Below are 17,385 nucleotides of genomic sequence, written 5' to 3' on the forward strand. Positions count from 1 at the left end.
CAATGCCAGACCGCAGCCAGCAAGGCCAGCCATACCTTGTCATGCAGCCAAAGATGCATCTCAAGCCGGTCCAGAGAGGTGATACTCCCCCTCTATACGACTTTGGTTAGGCCGCAGTTGGAGTAGTGCGTTCAGTACTGGGCGCCGCAATTTAAAAAGGAGATGGTCAGCTTGGAGAGAGTTCAGAGGAGGGCCACCCATTTGGTGAGGGGGCAGCAGGACAGGCCCTACAAGGAGAGACTAAGGGACCCGAACCTGTTCAGCCTCAGCAAGAGGAGGCTGAGGGGGGACCTGGTGGCTGCCTACAAACTCATCAGGGGAGATCATCAGCAAATAGGAAGAGCCCTATTCTCCCCAGCACCACCTGGGGTGACGAGGAACAGTGGTGATAAGCTGATAGGTTAGAGATCAGGAGGCAATATTTTACAGTTACGGTGGCCAGAATCTGGAACCAGCTTCCTAGAGAAGTGATCCTTGCCCCTACCTTAGGCAAATTCAAAAAGAGGTTAGATGATCACCTGTCTGGGGTCTTGTGAACCCAGCATTCATTCCTGCCTGTAACAAGGGGTCTGGCTAGATGATCTGTTCAGGTCTCTCCTGACCCTAGCTACTATGAAACTATGGTAACCCCCCTAGGGTGCTGGCCAAATTGATGGAGTCACCTTGGGTTGGACCTGAAGGTGGGTCACGTGGCTCACAAGAAGCTCCACAGTCTAGACTAGACCTGCCAACTCATTTGAGTTTGACATCCCTGGCATAGGGGGATGAATCGCAAAGAGCTCTCCACTTTCTGACATATGTGACAAACTCCTGCCTTGGGCTGGTGGTTTGCCACTGAAAGTGATCTATGGCTAATGGATTTAGTAGACAGTACTTCCACATTCTGATCCATCCTGCTTTTAATTGGGTGATAAGCATGCAAAGTGAGTGCAGACTAAAAATTCTAATAGTTGAATCAGAATAGCCTAATGGGCAAACAGCTTACTCTGAAGTCACTCACTAACTTAACATTTTAACTCCTTTATTTTAAAAAACTGAATTCAATGAGGATAAAAGCAAAGAGGTAATATCATTAAGATGCACTATAGAAGAGTACAGCCAAGTCATTTTCTACATGCAATTCTGGCAATAGGGTTCATCTGTTCTAGCTCCAATATATTGATGGCCTGAGCTGCTGAAGCAGTCTGCCAATGCTATTGTTCTGCAATGTTCACAGTAGGATTCCAGAGAAGACCATAACTTCATTTTCATTTGTGATTTAAATCTAGATTAGATCAAGTGTAAGTAAAAGAGATGCAGTCTGCAAAGCCAGCAAGAAAGAGTTGGGATGAGGCAAGCAGCTCAGTCTCACTTCATTCTCTTTCTTAGGTCCCTGCCACATGTTACATTTAAGACATAATTAACCTGTCACCACCTCTAAAGTTGTAACCTGGCCATATGTTCAGTCAATTAATGGCATCATAAAATGAGAAATAAGCCACAAAGTCATTCCTCAAGAATGTTATATACTTTGTGGCTGGTTCCTATGATGCCACTAACTGAATGTCTGTAGGCTTCCAGCTTCAAGGTTCATGGTATGCCCCCACCACTGGGAGCTCAGACCGGCTGATGGGACCCTGAGCTGTGGGAGTGCATGGTGCGCCTCTGTGGCTGGGAGCCCCACCAGCTGAGGGGGCTCTCAGCCACAGGAGCTCGTTACTTGCTGGTGCAGAGGGAGCCTGGGATCATGATCCCAGACTCTCCCTGCACTGGCAGGAAGGCATGATAGGATCTGATGCTCAGTCCTGCAATCATGCCTCTTGCCATGTTGGTGTGGCCTGGCAGGAGGCACAATTGTATGGATCACTCATCATACTTTTACTTGCACATCTGGCAGAGCCTCAGACACTGAAGGTTGCCATTCTATGCCAAGGGTGGCAAATTAAGAACTATGAAAACAATAAAAAGACATCTTGGAAGTCAGGAGTACCTAAAAGTTGGGTTAGTCAATTCACACAATAGATAACTGGTATTAAGCTCCTTTCATCTGAAGTTAGTATCACAAATATGGCTGAGGCCAACAGTGATCAAAAATGACCATCATCCAGCAGCTATCTTGTGGCCTATGTGGAATGACACTTGGGACCTCGGCCTACTGTGTGGTGGACCATTATAACTTACACCATTAGGCAACCCTCCCACATAGCTACCAAAATGGTCAAGCTCTGAATGAACAGGAGGAATAAGGTAGCAGGGCACCTGCTGGAGATGATCCTTCCACACCATGGCTGACGATTATAGTAAGAGAAAGCTGTGTGAAAAGGCTTGCACAAGTTCCTTTTTTGCTATATGTAATTTAAGGTTTCCATTTCTTGGGTGGCTGAGGTGGTATCTTTACCTTCTACAAATTAACTTTGTTTGAATGATTAGGGATTTTTGCTACTCTCTCTTTACTTAAACACAACTGAACCATCTTTGCTCAATTTTAAACTAAGAGATAAATCATCTTCAAGTTGAGTTCAGTCCTGGAAAATTTCGGCATGAAAAATGGACTTCTGAATAAGCTGTAAACAAGTGAAAATAACTTTTAGAATGCAGATGCTCATGTAAACAGAACTGTAGCTGTCACTGTGTGCTCCACCTACCTGACACATTCAAATGCATATGTATACTGTTGTACAAAGGTTTTACTGGCATAAATTTGGTCTGATTTGCATAACCAGCAATACCCCAGTCTTGCCAGCAGCCTCTATTTTAGTTTGAAAAATAAAACCTACTACCAAATCATTTCTTCATTCTCACCTGCCCAAAATTATGGGCCCGAAAGAAAAAGAAGGGTCTGAGAATTTTAATGGACAATTTTAAATTCAGGTACCTTATCTCTAGAAACAATGGTGAGAGTCCAGTTTTTCAAGACATTTATCATCATTCTAATCCTGGTGGGTCATGAGATGATAAATTAGTTTTTGAATAGCCTTAATATTTTTTCTTATGTACAAACTTGGACTTCTAATGAAGGCAATCTTATTTTATAGTCAGAGGACTGGAAACAATAACCTCATCTCAGTCCAAAACAATTAAAAATAAAATACTTTCTATAATTAACTTCTCTCTAAATTGTAGCATAAGCAAATGTAAAATGTAGCATATTGAATGCCTTATGCAGACATCCAGCCCTGAGGACCATAAACCCCTTATACAGCCAGATTCCAACACGTATTCTATTATTATACAAAAATAATATATGGGGTATTGTAATTATTTTTATTGCTGCTGTAATTCTGTAATTGCCATATTTACTCTCATGTAGCAAAGCCAAGAATATAGGCTGGCCCAAGGAGGTAGAAATAAAAAAGCCCCTTTAGTACAAAGTATATCATCACATTTTGTTCACGACTACACTACACCTTTTTATTTAATACTATTTACTGTGCTTCAGTTTTCCTCCATTTTTCAAGTTTCCCAGTGGTTTTCCCACTACTTTAATAGGCACATTAGCACTGAAAGCACAATTAGCATGAACAATTGTCACTGCTCTGGGCTGAGTTTTGTGGCATGCACAAGACTCTCCTGTAACTGGGCAACAAGGTGAATAGAGAATGAACTCTAGTTCCTCCCCACCTTCCCCTTGATTGGGCATATGTTACCTTTCCTATGAATACTTTTCTGTGTGCTCAGCTACCTACAGTGAGCAGCAAAATGGATCACTCGCTGTGTCCCTTAGCTTGTGGGTTGGTGGACAGGGATTAGAATAGCTCTTACACACCTCTTTATTGGCTACAGTTACAATCTGAACTGTGTTCTTTCAACTGTGCAGTGGAGAAAAAGGTTGGATTCCTCCTCCCCTGGTTAGAGCTGTGACAATATAGACCAGAGGTTCCCAAACTTTTTCTTATTGTGTGCTTCCTTCCAGATTTACCAGCTGCCTGTGTACGCCTACCAGCCTATGTTTTATACTTTAACCCCTTAAATGCTAATTATTATTATACTGAAAGGTAAATCCACTATTACCCAATTTACTCCATGTACCCCCCAGAGATGTACTGCATACTCCCAGGGGTATGCATACCACAGTTCAGGAACCCCTGATCTAGACCATAATGGTTTGAGGACAATATAAGCATGGTTTCCTTAGACACCGAAACATTATACACATATCTTCTCTAATACCTATTTCCAGCTCCAATTCATTGACTGTTTTTACACTTTTATGATTTCTCTATTGCGCTCTTGGTTACTAGCATCTCCAAGACTCAAGATTGGTATATTTCCCATAAAGATTAATGTGGGAAAAACACTGGCCTGAAAAACACTTAAAAAGAGAACAGTTCAAAACATGTTACAGATTTTTGCTTTGAATTATTGCTACTTTCAATACAACTGAGCTGTCAATGTAGTCATTACATCATTTTTTAAAATATCAGATTAAAGAAGAAAACGTTCCTCCATGCCAGAACTACTGAAAGGATGAAACAACACTATTGTTTAGAAAACATCTCACTGAGTTTGAAATGTAACAATAGAGGGAAACATGGACATGGAAAGCATTAATTTAACCTAGTCATGTAAAATAGAGTGAATATGAATACATGTGTATTTGCCATGGAAGTAGGAGAGCAGTATATTTCTGCAGATGCTAACTATATTATTTCTAGTCACATACAGCATGATATGTATTGTATCTACTGAATTTACTTTAAAGGCTGTACTGGAATTAAGGCCCTTTGGTGAGGCTACAGTAATGGAATATGAATCTCACACTGTAGCTTGTCACAAAAATAAACAGGAACAGGGTGTTCTGACACTGAAAAGAGGATGCAAAGTAAATTAAGAAACCCCAACAGAATATGCTTATTTCATAATTGTGTGGTACTTTAAAATCCATGGGACAACTCATTGGGTAAAGACCCTACCTAAAATGAACAATTAGAGGTGCACTAATACCTTGGTCCAATATTGGATCAGCACCAATATAAAGAAAACTGACTGTATTGAAAATTGGCTTTTTTTTGCCTGATGTGGCTGATAATGTGGCCAATAAATGCCCCATGCATGTGTGCAGCCACAGCACAGCACAGAGGTGGAGAGGAGCACAGCTTGGCAGCTTGGAGAGCTGTGTCCAGCTGGTAAGTCTGTTGTGGTGGAAGGGGAGAGGGGAGAGAAGGGGAGGGGGGGTATGCAGATTGAAGCCCCCGCATTGAGGGAGGGAATGGGGCTGGGGCAGGGGCCAGGTCTGAGGCTGGTGCTGCCCAGCTGGGGCAGGGCGGGGCATGGGACAGAGCCATGGCTCGTTTGGAGGGTACGGGGCAGGGGCCAGCTCCCACCGCTGCACGTACCTTGAAAGGGCATAGGGGGCATGTGCTCCCTGGATCTGTGTGGAGCAGGGCAGGCTACCCCTGCAGGCTGGGGCCAGGGATGTGCCAGGCTCTTCCTGACGGGGGCTGGGGCAGGCTGTGTTTGGGGTGTGGAGGGTGGTGGCATGGGGGGGGGCTACAGCAAATTTTGAGGTGCCTACAGCCCCCTCTCCATAGCCTCCTTCCCAGCGCTGCCCAGCCAAGACCCTGCTGGGAAGAGCCTGGTGCAGCCTTAGCCCCAGTCCACAGTGGCAGCCTATCCTGCACAGATCTAGGGTGGGGCACATGTCCTCCATGCCCTCCCGGGGTGTGCTCAGCAACAGGAGCTATTTCCCCCCTGTGCCCCCTGGATGAGCCATGGCTCTGTCGCACACCGCACCCTGCCCTACTCCCTCCCTTACCACAGGGGCCTCAATCTGCCCCCACATGGCGCTTTCCTTCTATCACAGCAGACTAACCAGCGAGACACTGCTCTTCAAGCTGCCAGGCTGCGTACTGGAAATCAGATTGGTATTGGCTGATATGCCTCCTTAAAAATCAGCTATCAGTGTAGGCCCAAAAAATCTCTATCGGTGCACCCTTATGAACAACAGGATCAAAATCTGGGCCCGTGTTTCTAATTGCACGTCTGGCTTTGCACAACCTGGCCAGAAAGACAAAACCGCAGATATGACAAAGATTTTTTGCACATATCATTGCATATGTACTGAGTAAGAGAAACTTGCTTTGTCACTCAACACTGCACACTGGTGAATACCCTTCGTTCCTCTTCAGTTAAAACACGAGTTGAGAGGGCTGAGCATTTCATTGGAGACAGCACTTTGCAGGATTGAGTTAGTGGCATTTCACTCACTGGAATTTGCAAACCTTTTTTTTTTTTTTTTGGTTTAAGACTATCAAACGAACCCATGCAACATTTTCTCTTTTTTAACAACATGCATAAATATAACAGAGAACAATGAAATATCAACAGGAAAGGCCTGTTTTGCTCAAGCTTAATAGGCATAAATTAGAAGAACCAAATACCAAATAATTTCTACAGAATTTCTAAGCCAGCACAATTTGCTTGATGAAGTGTCAGATACTCTTTCTTAGCTTATAAGCAAGGACTAATCTCCTATGAGTGAAGGCTTTTTTAAACTGGGTGTCTCTACACAAGATACTTAATGTGCCGTAGGCTAATTCTACTGTGTATTAGTGTGTCACGGCAAAAGCCACGGTAATGCACTAATACACAAGATAATTAGTCTACTGCATATTAAGTGTCATAAAAGACCATGCGCCCTTGCCACCGAACATTTAGTTAGTACCTCGCATTAGAGGTAGTAAATTTAGTGTGCAGTAGCAATAGTGCATTAATGCACATGTAGACATGCCCACTGAGAACTTTAATCAATCAAGTACAAGCCCATGATGGAAACAGAGTATATCAGTTTCCCCACGGTACACCCAATGAGAGAAAAGCACAGTTTACGCAGTGTAGCATGCATGGCTAAGGGACTTTGCTATAGTTGTATGCAGTTCCAGGCCTGGGTACAGTACCTCCCAGGGCTAGGCTACCATTTAATTCCTACCTCATTCATAATAAGCATCTTCTGTGCATGAAAGGTCATCCTACTGTGATCTGTGATGGCACCATAGCACCGTTTGAATATTTTATCTTTAATAACAATTTTATTCGGCAATTACTCTTTCAGGCATTATACCTGGCAAGAGATTTGAAGAGCAGCTTAACAGTAAGAATAAAACCACTAGAAATATTTGACAAGGTAATGTGACAACACCACACAAAACATTTTTGCTTCAGTACAGGCAGAAATGTAAAAATTCTGAAAGCTCATACCATTATATAAATCCATTTCCATCATACCAATCACTTCTAAAGCACATAAGCAAACACCTTTATCTCTATATATTTTAATGCAGCATTGTGGAGCTGGTGGATGTTAGTAGCATTCTTTATTGTGCAAATTAAAAAAGAATTGTGAGCCTCACATACCTCTCAACCCTCAGTTTTCTAAAGGAAAAACCTATTTACTTTAATTTCTTGATAGAGTGTGTGTATATCTTTTCGATTGATCGATCAATAGAGAGGTATACACACACATGGCTAGATACAGCTTATATATTTATGTATGTGTGTGTGTTTATATATATATAAACATATATATAAACATAAACACACACACACACACACGTTCTGCTTACATGTGGGCTAATTCTACCTAGATATGTCACAAAGATTTAATTTTCATGGTCTGCTCTCCTCCCATTCCTTACAATTCTCCCTTGGTGGGACTGGGAGGTAAGGCACAGTCTTATTCTAGTGTTTTCCCCATCAGAAGTTGAGAGGTATTGTATGTTACAGCACACTTGTGGAATGCACTCAGCAAAAAACCCACACTGCTGTCACACAAATGCCAGACACAGGAAGCAAGATGTGACAAACAGAAGCCATGGCAGTGAGCCTGAATCTCACTAACCTCTCTCACTGGCTTTCCAGGGTCATTTCTTCCTTTAGTAAGAGAGAGAGAGCAAGAAGGAGAGGAATCAGGAAAGAAAAACAAAAAATCACACATAAGTATATAGTTTATAACTGAGAGAGACACTAAAACTTCCACTTAGGAACTTAATACAGAGATAATGTAATAGTAACTACAACAACAACAATCAGTGTAATTTTTTTTAAACAAACCAAAGAACTGTGGTGTATTGAAAGTCACAGATAATAGAGTAACTGAACTGGGCAGAAGAAAATATAAAAATTCTTGCTGTTGTTTTCAGTTTGGCAAATACACATTTGTAGAAACTTCCTCTGCAATCAGCCTACTAGAGCCATTTGCTGAGGACAGGAATTGCACAAAGGTTCTGAATTCATTTTCTAAGGGTGCATGAAGGCTCTATTGATTTAAGTCCTTCTATCAGCCAACATTAGTCTAAAAATTTCCCTCCCTGACTTCATAATGAATGCACTTAGACCTTGTGCAATTTACTCTGAAACGAATATCCTGCTTTTGCACCTAAAATGTAAGACTTTCAAATTAGCAGGCTACAGCATTCTGCTTCACACATTAAAGATTATGTAAAGCCCTCCCAGGTGGTTGATATGCATTTCCAGAAGCCTGCTGAGGACACATAGAGGGATGTATGCATTTATAAAGCAGGATGAGGGCAGGCAAATAAGGGATGAAAAGGAAAGTAGGTGAACTTATTCTAATAATGATGAAAGAAAAGAATGATTAGAAATTGGTTAGAATCAAGTAGGTTTCCCACAGTTTTTAAAGTGTATTGATGTAGTCAAGAAATTAGATGCATCTTAAACCTGCATTACTGGCACTCAGAAGATCAAAGATCTCACAGCCTTGATAGGAGGCACATTTTTTTTCACCCTGAATTTCTTCCAGTGTTTTAGTTTGAACAAAACCCCCCACAAAACAAAAAACAAAAAAAAGAAAGAAAGAAAGAAAAATCAAGTTCTCCATCAATACTAATGTCCATTTATGTACTCTGTTTACACACTAGTAAACGCATAATATTGGGACCAGCACCACAATGCCATTCCCCATTTGTTGCCTACTGCTTTCATCAGACCAAACACAGGTTATTTGCATAATGTTTAAGTCATGAACTACTTAAATACATGTCATCTTTTAGCCCTACTGTTGTACTTTGTAACATTATGATAGTCCATTTAATGACACAGAAAGGGTGAAGGGGACAGAACTGCCAAAAAGTTAATATAATAAACCTTGAAAAATAATGGGAACTCATTGTCAGGTCTGATATACTATAACACTGACAGCACTACATGCTATTTACATTAAGTCTGAATAAGTGCATACCCTATTTGTCTGGTCCTGAAATGGAGTACACTATATGCACAGTCTCATCTTTTCCACAGGAACTATGCCAATAAAAACTATGTTCCTTTTTTGCTTTATCACATTTAACAACATGTACTACCAGTGCACCTATAGGATCCAATTGTAGAGCAGGACATCATAGAGTTGGACAATGTACAAACACAAATGCAAAAACCCAGACTATGCCTCACAGATCTCCCTCAGAGACTGAGGTATATATACAACATGAAACCAGAGATGATTACATACGAGCAAGGAAGAAGAAAGAAACAATAAGATAGTGATGGAGAGGACAAATAATGGCCTTATATCAGCAGCATAACTTCTGCTGTCAGTTTTTTCTAGGCATCAGGATAAAGCAGAGCTTTAAGGGACAATTTGGTAGGAAGATCATGAAGTTGTTTTGCAGATGTTTACAGGAAGCTACTTCACAGCATGAGAAGCAGTGGTAGATAAAGCATGGAAGCATTTATATATCTGAATATTTAACAAGTGGGCAAGGGAGGCTGGCATCATGGGACAATCTGAGACAGTAGTCAATATCTCAATGGTCAGTTAGAGATGATAGGGCAAATAGGCTATGAAGGGACTTTACAGTGAAGGCAAATTGTTTATGCTTGATGTGACAGGATATATTCCCTTCTTTCTCCCTCCCCCATCCTAATAAGCATTCTCATCATGAAAACAAATAAAAAAAACAACACAAAGAAAATCAACCAGTCCATCAAATATTTGTTCTTCGCTCGAATCTTACTGTGTTGGAAAAGAAACGGGGTTCTGACACAGGTTAGATGTCAGCAGGGTAAATTAGCCCATGTAAGACCTCCTGGCTGCTGTGGCTAGGTTGCTTCCAGTACTTAAACTGGCTTGTTTAGAGTGACTTGACATATTGCTCTATTGCACTGAAGACTGTCTAAACAGGTTTCTGTACAGTGCCATGGGTACAGTGTGTATTAATTTCTGCTTGATTCCTTCCATGTTCCCCTCTCTCCACAAAACAAGAGGGAAATCCATTGTGCTTACTTTATAAATCCACATCCATGGGGCCAGTAACATCAAGAATCTGATTCAAAGGCCCAAGCACCAAATGTTGATTTGCTAGTATAGCCCCCATGTGATTTGGGGTCAGGTTATTAAAATACTATACTTTAACTGAGCAAAATGTGGCACAGCAGCTCCCACCATGCAGAACTCTGTGAGATAAAATTGATATACATCTATCAAGAGGTTCAGACTGGGGCCTGCATAGTAAACACTGATGAAGAAAATTTGTTTTCTAATACTATGAGTAATAAAAACAATAATAATACTTTTAAACACTTTGTATTGCAGTAACTCCTAGAGACATCAACCACAATCAGGGCTCCAAGTAGTGTAAAAATATATGAAGATACTAGCCAATTGCCCATCAAGAATGACGGGGAGGGGGAGTGGGCGGGGACGGAGCCTTGTACCACCCCCCCACATCCGGGCCTGCTCCCACCTTACCTCCTGCTGTTGGGGTCTGGGCCCACTCCCCCCTCCTTGCTGCAGTGGCGGCGGGAAGGGAGGAATGGGCCTGAGGGTGGGGAGAAGCCGGCCCACTGTGGCGGGGGAAGCAGAGGGCCTGAGCCAACCTGGCAGCGGCGGGGAAACAGGAGGAGTGGACCCAGAGCCAACGGAAGGCAGGGAGGGGTTGGGGAAAATCGGGCCTGGGCCTGAGGTGGGGAGGAGACTTGCTCCTCCCCTCCCTTCCCCCAGCCGCTGCTATGTTGGGTCGGGGCTGCTGCTCCCCTCACACCGCCACGGCAGGCCTGCTTCTCCCTTGGCTCAGGCTCGGTTCTCCGCCCCCCTGCATCAGGCCCAAGCCCAGGCCCACTCCTCCCCTCACCCCGCTGCTGCCAGATCAGACTCAGGCCCAGGCCCGCTCCTCCCTTCCCCTCCCCCCTGCTACCGCATGGGCCTGAGCCTGCTTTTGCCCCCCACCGCTGCGGTGGGCCTGCTCCTCCCCTCATCCCCTGTGCTGGGCCCAGGCCCTTCCCTTCCCCTATTCCCTGGTGTGACAATGGAAGGGGGGAGGGGTGGGCTGAGGCCAGTACTGGTGGCTTCACCACCCCCAGGGTGTTCTGACCCCACTCCTCCCCCAACCCCTGTGCCACTGGTGCTGCTGTTACTTCCAAGGAGCAAGCGGAGGGGAACCCTCCGCTCCATTGTTACCACCTGCACGGAGCAGGGAGTGGGGGGCAGGTGAGGCCAATGCTGCTGGCCTTGCCACCCCATTGCCACCATCTCCAGGGAGCAGGGGATGGGGATTGAGCTGGCCTCAGCCCCCTGCTCCATCCCCTGTGTCCCCAGCATCAAGACAGCAGGTTGCCACCTGTCCAAATGCTTCTTCGCACTCTGATTGGCTGTTTGACAGCCAATCAGAGCATGAATAAAGCATTACGGACAGACAGAAAGGCTTTTATAATATTAGAATGGGCTCTGCCCCCAAATATCTCCATTCTGGAGGCTCATCCCAGATACTGACAATCTAAAGTTTCAATCCAACAAAGACATGCTCAAAGTCCTTTGAACTTTATGCACCATGACTGGTCACTAGTGTACAAGGGAATACTCATAGTGTATGTTATTCTTCACTGGACTGAAGCCTACATTACAAATATTTTGATGACACCATTTTCAAGAATAAAGAGAACACATCAGTAAAAGTAAAAAATTAAAATAACTTAATCAAAAGCTTGATTGTACATGGACATTTTCTGACAAATTAGAAATCTCAGATCTCTTCCAAATGCCACAGCCAAATTCTACTCTGATTTGCCAGTTTCCATTTTCAGAATTCAAAGATCCACCTTCTGTCCCCAGATGTAATGAAAAAAAAGGGTTTTCTAACATCTGAATTAGGATAAGCTGAGAATCTAACTAGTACATATACGCTGACATTTTTATATACAGGGAAAGGTATCAGCTTACCATGTTCTAAAATGAAATCTTTCATCCTGACCCTGTCCTCCTCACTAAAAAACATGCTGGCTTAGAAAAACATTTTCAAACAATATGAATTTCAGGACAATGCATTTTTAAAGTTCTCATGAAGTTCATTACGATGTTCTCAAACAATAATATGTTGACCTGATAAGCCAAAGGAGGCAGGCACCTTTAGTTCCAAAAGCTAACACCACCTAAGGCTAAGTCATTGCTATGCTTTGCTATCATGTCAGAGACTCAAAAGTGGGAAACACCATTCTTCCAACTTGCTTCCTGGGGTGACTGAAGAGCTAGTATCTTTCCCAAATGCTGGGTGGAGCAGGCAGGAGCACCCATCTCTGGCATGCTGGGGTGAGCTGGTGGCAAATGGAGGGAGTGATGGGGAGCTGAGTGCAGGAGAGGGTATCACTTGCCAATCCATTGGGCAAGCTACGTCTCTGCTGCTAGCAATGTTGAATTATTTCTAGTGCAGTGCTGGGACCAACAATCCACTGATTCTTAGTCCTACCTCTCACACTGCACCTGAGTCTTGAACTCCTTTACCTTTGTGGAGCAGTCCAACGCTAGTTGATCATGTACTACTTAATAGAATCTGGAGATACTTCCTTGCACAAAAACTCACAACTTTGCTACAATACCATTGCACTTAGTATGTGTTTTAAATTCTGAGAGTACAGATGGTTGCATTTTAAGCACAATTAACACATCCTAAGTATATCACGGCCATTAGTTGCAAGCAGCAGTGCTGAGATTCACTGTGTGTATGCTGGTTCAGAGGTTTCTTCTACTGATTGTGGAACGTGGAATGTAATTTAAGAATGTGGAAAGGAGCACTCAAACACTAAGGCAGGGCACTTTGCTGCCAAATTAATGAAAATTATTGCAGTGCTGTAAGTGGGGAATTAGCTGTAAAATATGTTAATAGCCATGACTGAAAAAAGCATGTGTACACATGAAAACAAGGTTAAAAAAATAAAAGTGGACTCGTAAATGATACATTTATTTTCAATGCTCTTTTCGATCTATTATTCTGGGCTCACTATAACTCTCCTAATTATGCTGCCCTAGGAAGCCATTCCAGTAAAGGACTGTGGCACATTAATCATACTTAATTTTGGCATAAAAAGTAATTTTAAGTTCTGTCTAGGGTTTTTGTTCTTCCATCTATTAACTAACAAGAATACCATCTCCTTGCCCCTATTGAAGCCCCAGATCTTGCACTCTTGAAAGTCAATGGGGCCTTTGTCACTGGCTTCAATTAACTGAGGATTAGGTACAGGCTTGCTTTTTTTGATTCATTCACAAATAACATTTGCAAGCCATGACCACCAATCACATTTAAAATGAGATGTAGCTAAATACATGGTAGTTTCATTGTCCACAGAACTGCATTTGTCCCTTATTTTTTAAATCACATACTACTACTGTTCTCTATCAAGCCAAGCTCTCTATTTACTGTACATATACTCCCTGAAGACTTCGTAATTTGCACACAAGTACAGTGTGAAAACATTTCCCTCTGTGGCCCATTATCTAGCAGGGTTAAATAAACCACTGAGGTGGTATTTAATAGTACATTTCCACTAAATGTCAGACCTCTGGCTTTGACATCTGTTTTGAGTTAGCATAGCAGCTGTCTGAAGCAGCTGCAGCAGTTGTGAATTTGCTGAGAGCAGCACAGTAAAGGGAGTATGGATGGGAAACCTTATAGATTCAAAAGACAGGAAAATTCCTTAAGAAAAGCAATCATCAGGTACTCAGCAGAAATTCCCACTGCAGAAATTAAACTGCTTTCAGCACCAACCATTGGCTCTGCAAGGGGTGTGGAGGTCCTTCTGTGATGCTTAAAAATCTGCCAAGAACTATGAAAGGTTAAATTAAAAAAAGAAAAATGTTATAACCAGGTAAGCAAGGATATTATCTGCTTTGTCCAAGGTTGTCTTGCTAAGGCCTGAAGCTTTCATAATTTGCTACAAGCTGCAAACTCCTTGAAAATGAAGGTGCTGGAGTTAATTAAAAATCAATGATAAATTCTGATGCCCTTCTGAACATGACTACTAACAGAAGATAGGAATGGAAAAGGCATAACAAAAAAATGAGTTCATCTTCCTGACACTGAGGATTAATCCCCATTATACATTTCCATTTAAGCCTCAAATAACATCTTTCACTATATCCTTTGGGAGACTATTTCTCCGCCTTGCAGGTTCTCACCCTCAGGATGTTTTTTCCTGATATTTAGGCTAAATTTTCTATTTTTAAATGTCATCCCATGATTCTGTGCACCCCACCATGTAGATTTGCTTTCTTCTTTGTGTCAGAAGACTTCACATATTCCCAGACAGTTGTGTCTGCCTCTATTATTGCTCATTCGGTTCTTTTAATCTTGCCTCATAAATCAATCCCCCCTCGGCCCACATTCTGAGCTCCCTCCGGTTTGTTGGTATTTTTCTGGTAGTGTGGGACACAAATGGAATACAGCCTTCCAGATTCCGCCATGTACAAGAGGATTAGTGCCTCACTCCTCTGTGACATGATGAGTTTGTGTATTCGGCTTAAAATTAAACTGGCCTATTTTTGCAGCTCCTAGCTCACTGCAAACATACATTTTATTCACTGCCCATTAACAGCCCTAGGTCTTTTTCAACATTACTCTCTCCCAAGTTTCTCCATGCCATTCCACGCAAATTTCAGTTTGGATTTCTTTTTCCCCCTGAACAAATCTCTTTTTTTGCAGTTTGCAAACTCAGTAGGCTTCCTCATAGTCCCGATTCATTGAGACTTACAGCTCCTCCAAATGTTTTATAAATTGGGGTCAGAGAGGTTTTCTCCTTCTTCTAGGTCATCAGTGAAGATTTAAATACAATCAGTCCTAACCCCAATCACCATGGAAGTCTTTAAAAGCCTTCTCTTAGCCCCCTCATTGTTTAAATTCTTTAACAATTTTCATTACACATGGCGTCTCCTAGCTAAGCCAGACGAAACTTATCTTTTAATTTGTATATCATGACATACTATATAAAATATTTTTTCTAAATTCTAGCTATGAAAGCTGCTACATTTCCTCTTCTCTGAGTTTTATAATTCTAGTAAAAATGATCAAATGAGAAAATTTATCCTTTATAAATTTGTTCTGCTTACTGCTAAGAGTTCCGTTACTCTAGTTCTATTACCGTGAGGCTCATTAAAAAATGAAAGAAAACAATGCTTCCACCCCTTTCAGTCCTAATATACAGCTTTGTTGCCAGAGTACTTCACACACCATTAATTCTCACAAGGCCCTTCTTTGATGTTGGTATGTATTATTGTGCCCATGTTACACATGGGAAAAGTGAGGCATAGACTTGTCAAGTGACTTGCACAGGGTCACACATCTCAGTGGCCGAACACCTTGTGACTCAAGAGTGAGACCACTCAACCATGTTTTCCTCTCTGCTGTCTGCAAATTCAGGGATCACAAACAGGAATCCAGACAGATCGGATGTTGCAGAGCAATTAGTGTTCTGAATGGGGCTGCTGCAGATGCATCTGTGGAATGTGAACTCGGCTGAACAACAGTTAAGAGTTAGCATTGAAAAAGAATTAATAGTAACTGAAAAATATCTAACTGAAAATGTCAAAGTCAGATGCATCACACAACCACTGAAAATCCAGGGATATGGGCTGTGTGGCAAGGTAGCTCATTCAGACTATCTTATTGTGGAGGGTAAGCCTCATTACTCGTCAACCAATAAAAAAAACCCCAAAACTTACCCAGCATGAAAATGAGTTTAAGCATAGCTAGGGAAACAGAGGAACCTGACTGAGACTTACTTGCTCTTTCAGTTGGGGCCACCTCATTCCATATGCCAAAGGCATATCCCAGAACGCCTATTGGCAGCATATAAAATGCAACTGCGTGTGAAACATGCCTGTGTCTTATGGTGAGACTTTTCCTACTTCCTGGCTGCAACTGTTTTCCAGGAAGCTCCATTAGCTCTAGTTAGTTTCATTTAGTGGAAGGGAAGAAGTAGGGAAAATCTTGAGCCTCATGGGTCCTCTTTTTTTCCTAGTAGACTTCCAAAACAAAGTAGTCAGCATGGGGATATTTTAGGTAGTAAGGAGAGGAAAGAAAGAGCTTTGTGTTAGAAATTTGGCAAAGGGACTGTAGAGGTTGTGCTGTATGTACTCTGAGCATTCCCAACATCATTTCTGAGAGACTGATCATCTATGGCTTTCCCTCTTAAAGAAGTTGGCAGCTTACAATTAGTAATAGCATCCTTGGCTTCACAGTCAGGGAAATACACACAGTCCTTTTAAGTTGGACAGAGTGGAGGAATGATTTCAGAGTGGTACACTTACACTGATGTGCTACATGTACAATTTCATGACATGTTTAACTCTTTGACTCAGTCTTTAGCATCAAACTGCTAGTTAAACATCTGTATTCTAGTTTTTCTGTCTATGGCTTAGCAGGAGATCTGCCTCAGATATTTTCTTTTTTTTTGTTTGTAATATTTTTATCTGCAATCTCTTTTAGAGCATCGCATAATACAGGGCGGTCAAACTCATCTGGCCCCATGGACATGGCATTGGTCCATGCACCAGATGAACAGCATATGGCTGGCCCTGGGGGCTAGATCAGCCCCACAGACCTTCCCTGCCAACATGCCAGATCCCGTCCCCATGGGGAATGTTTTAGGATTGTGCTGCATATGGCACCTGCTACAGCCCAGCCTGGGGTGGGTATTGCATGCAGCACAGGTTGGGGAGTGAGCGGGTCCTGGATCTGGGATGTGGGGGTCACTCACACTGCAAGTGGCATGCTCTGGACCAACCCTGTGCACAGGGCCCGTGACATGTTGCACATGTGCCTGCACTGTACGTGGCACCCATGCAGGGCCAGTCCAGGACACCCTTCCTTCACTAATGTGCCTGCTCTGGCAGGTCTACAACTGCACCGCACACAGCATCTGCTCCAGGACCCGCACTGTATGTGATGCCTGTCTCAGATCAGTTTGAGTGAAGGCTGCCTGTGCCTCAGGTCTCCTGGACTGATCCGGCAGGGGGAGCTGGATTTGGCACGTGGGGGAGAGTCTTGGACTGGCCCTGCGTGTGTGCAACATGCAGCACCGATCCCAAAGTAGACACTGTGCCTTGGGCCCTCTGTGTAGGACCTGTCTCTGGTGCATGCTGCATTGGGTGTGTGGGTCAACTGGAGACCAGGAGGCCAAATAATG

General features: G+C 42.9%; 1 protein-coding gene across 8 annotated transcripts in view; it reads right to left on the reverse strand.

Annotated features, from left to right (window-relative positions):
* DMD (dystrophin) overlaps positions 1-17,385 on the reverse strand; it is a 2,221,918-nt gene that overhangs the window by 6,777 nt on the left and 2,197,756 nt on the right. The window contains exon 28 of one of the 8 annotated variants that reach the window (XM_019523948.1): positions 7,817-7,848. The exons of the other annotated variants lie outside the window; for them this stretch is intronic. Coding sequence (XP_019379493.1) covers positions 7,817-7,848 — 32 coding nt within the window. The remainder of the gene's footprint in view (positions 1-7,816; positions 7,849-17,385) is intronic. 8 annotated transcript variants of the gene reach the window in all.

Source organism: Gavialis gangeticus, unplaced genomic scaffold (assembly GCF_001723915.1).
Source record: "Gavialis gangeticus isolate Ggan-Ray unplaced genomic scaffold, GavGan_comp1, whole genome shotgun sequence".
NCBI classification, from domain to species: Eukaryota; Metazoa; Chordata; order Crocodylia; family Gavialidae; genus Gavialis; species Gavialis gangeticus.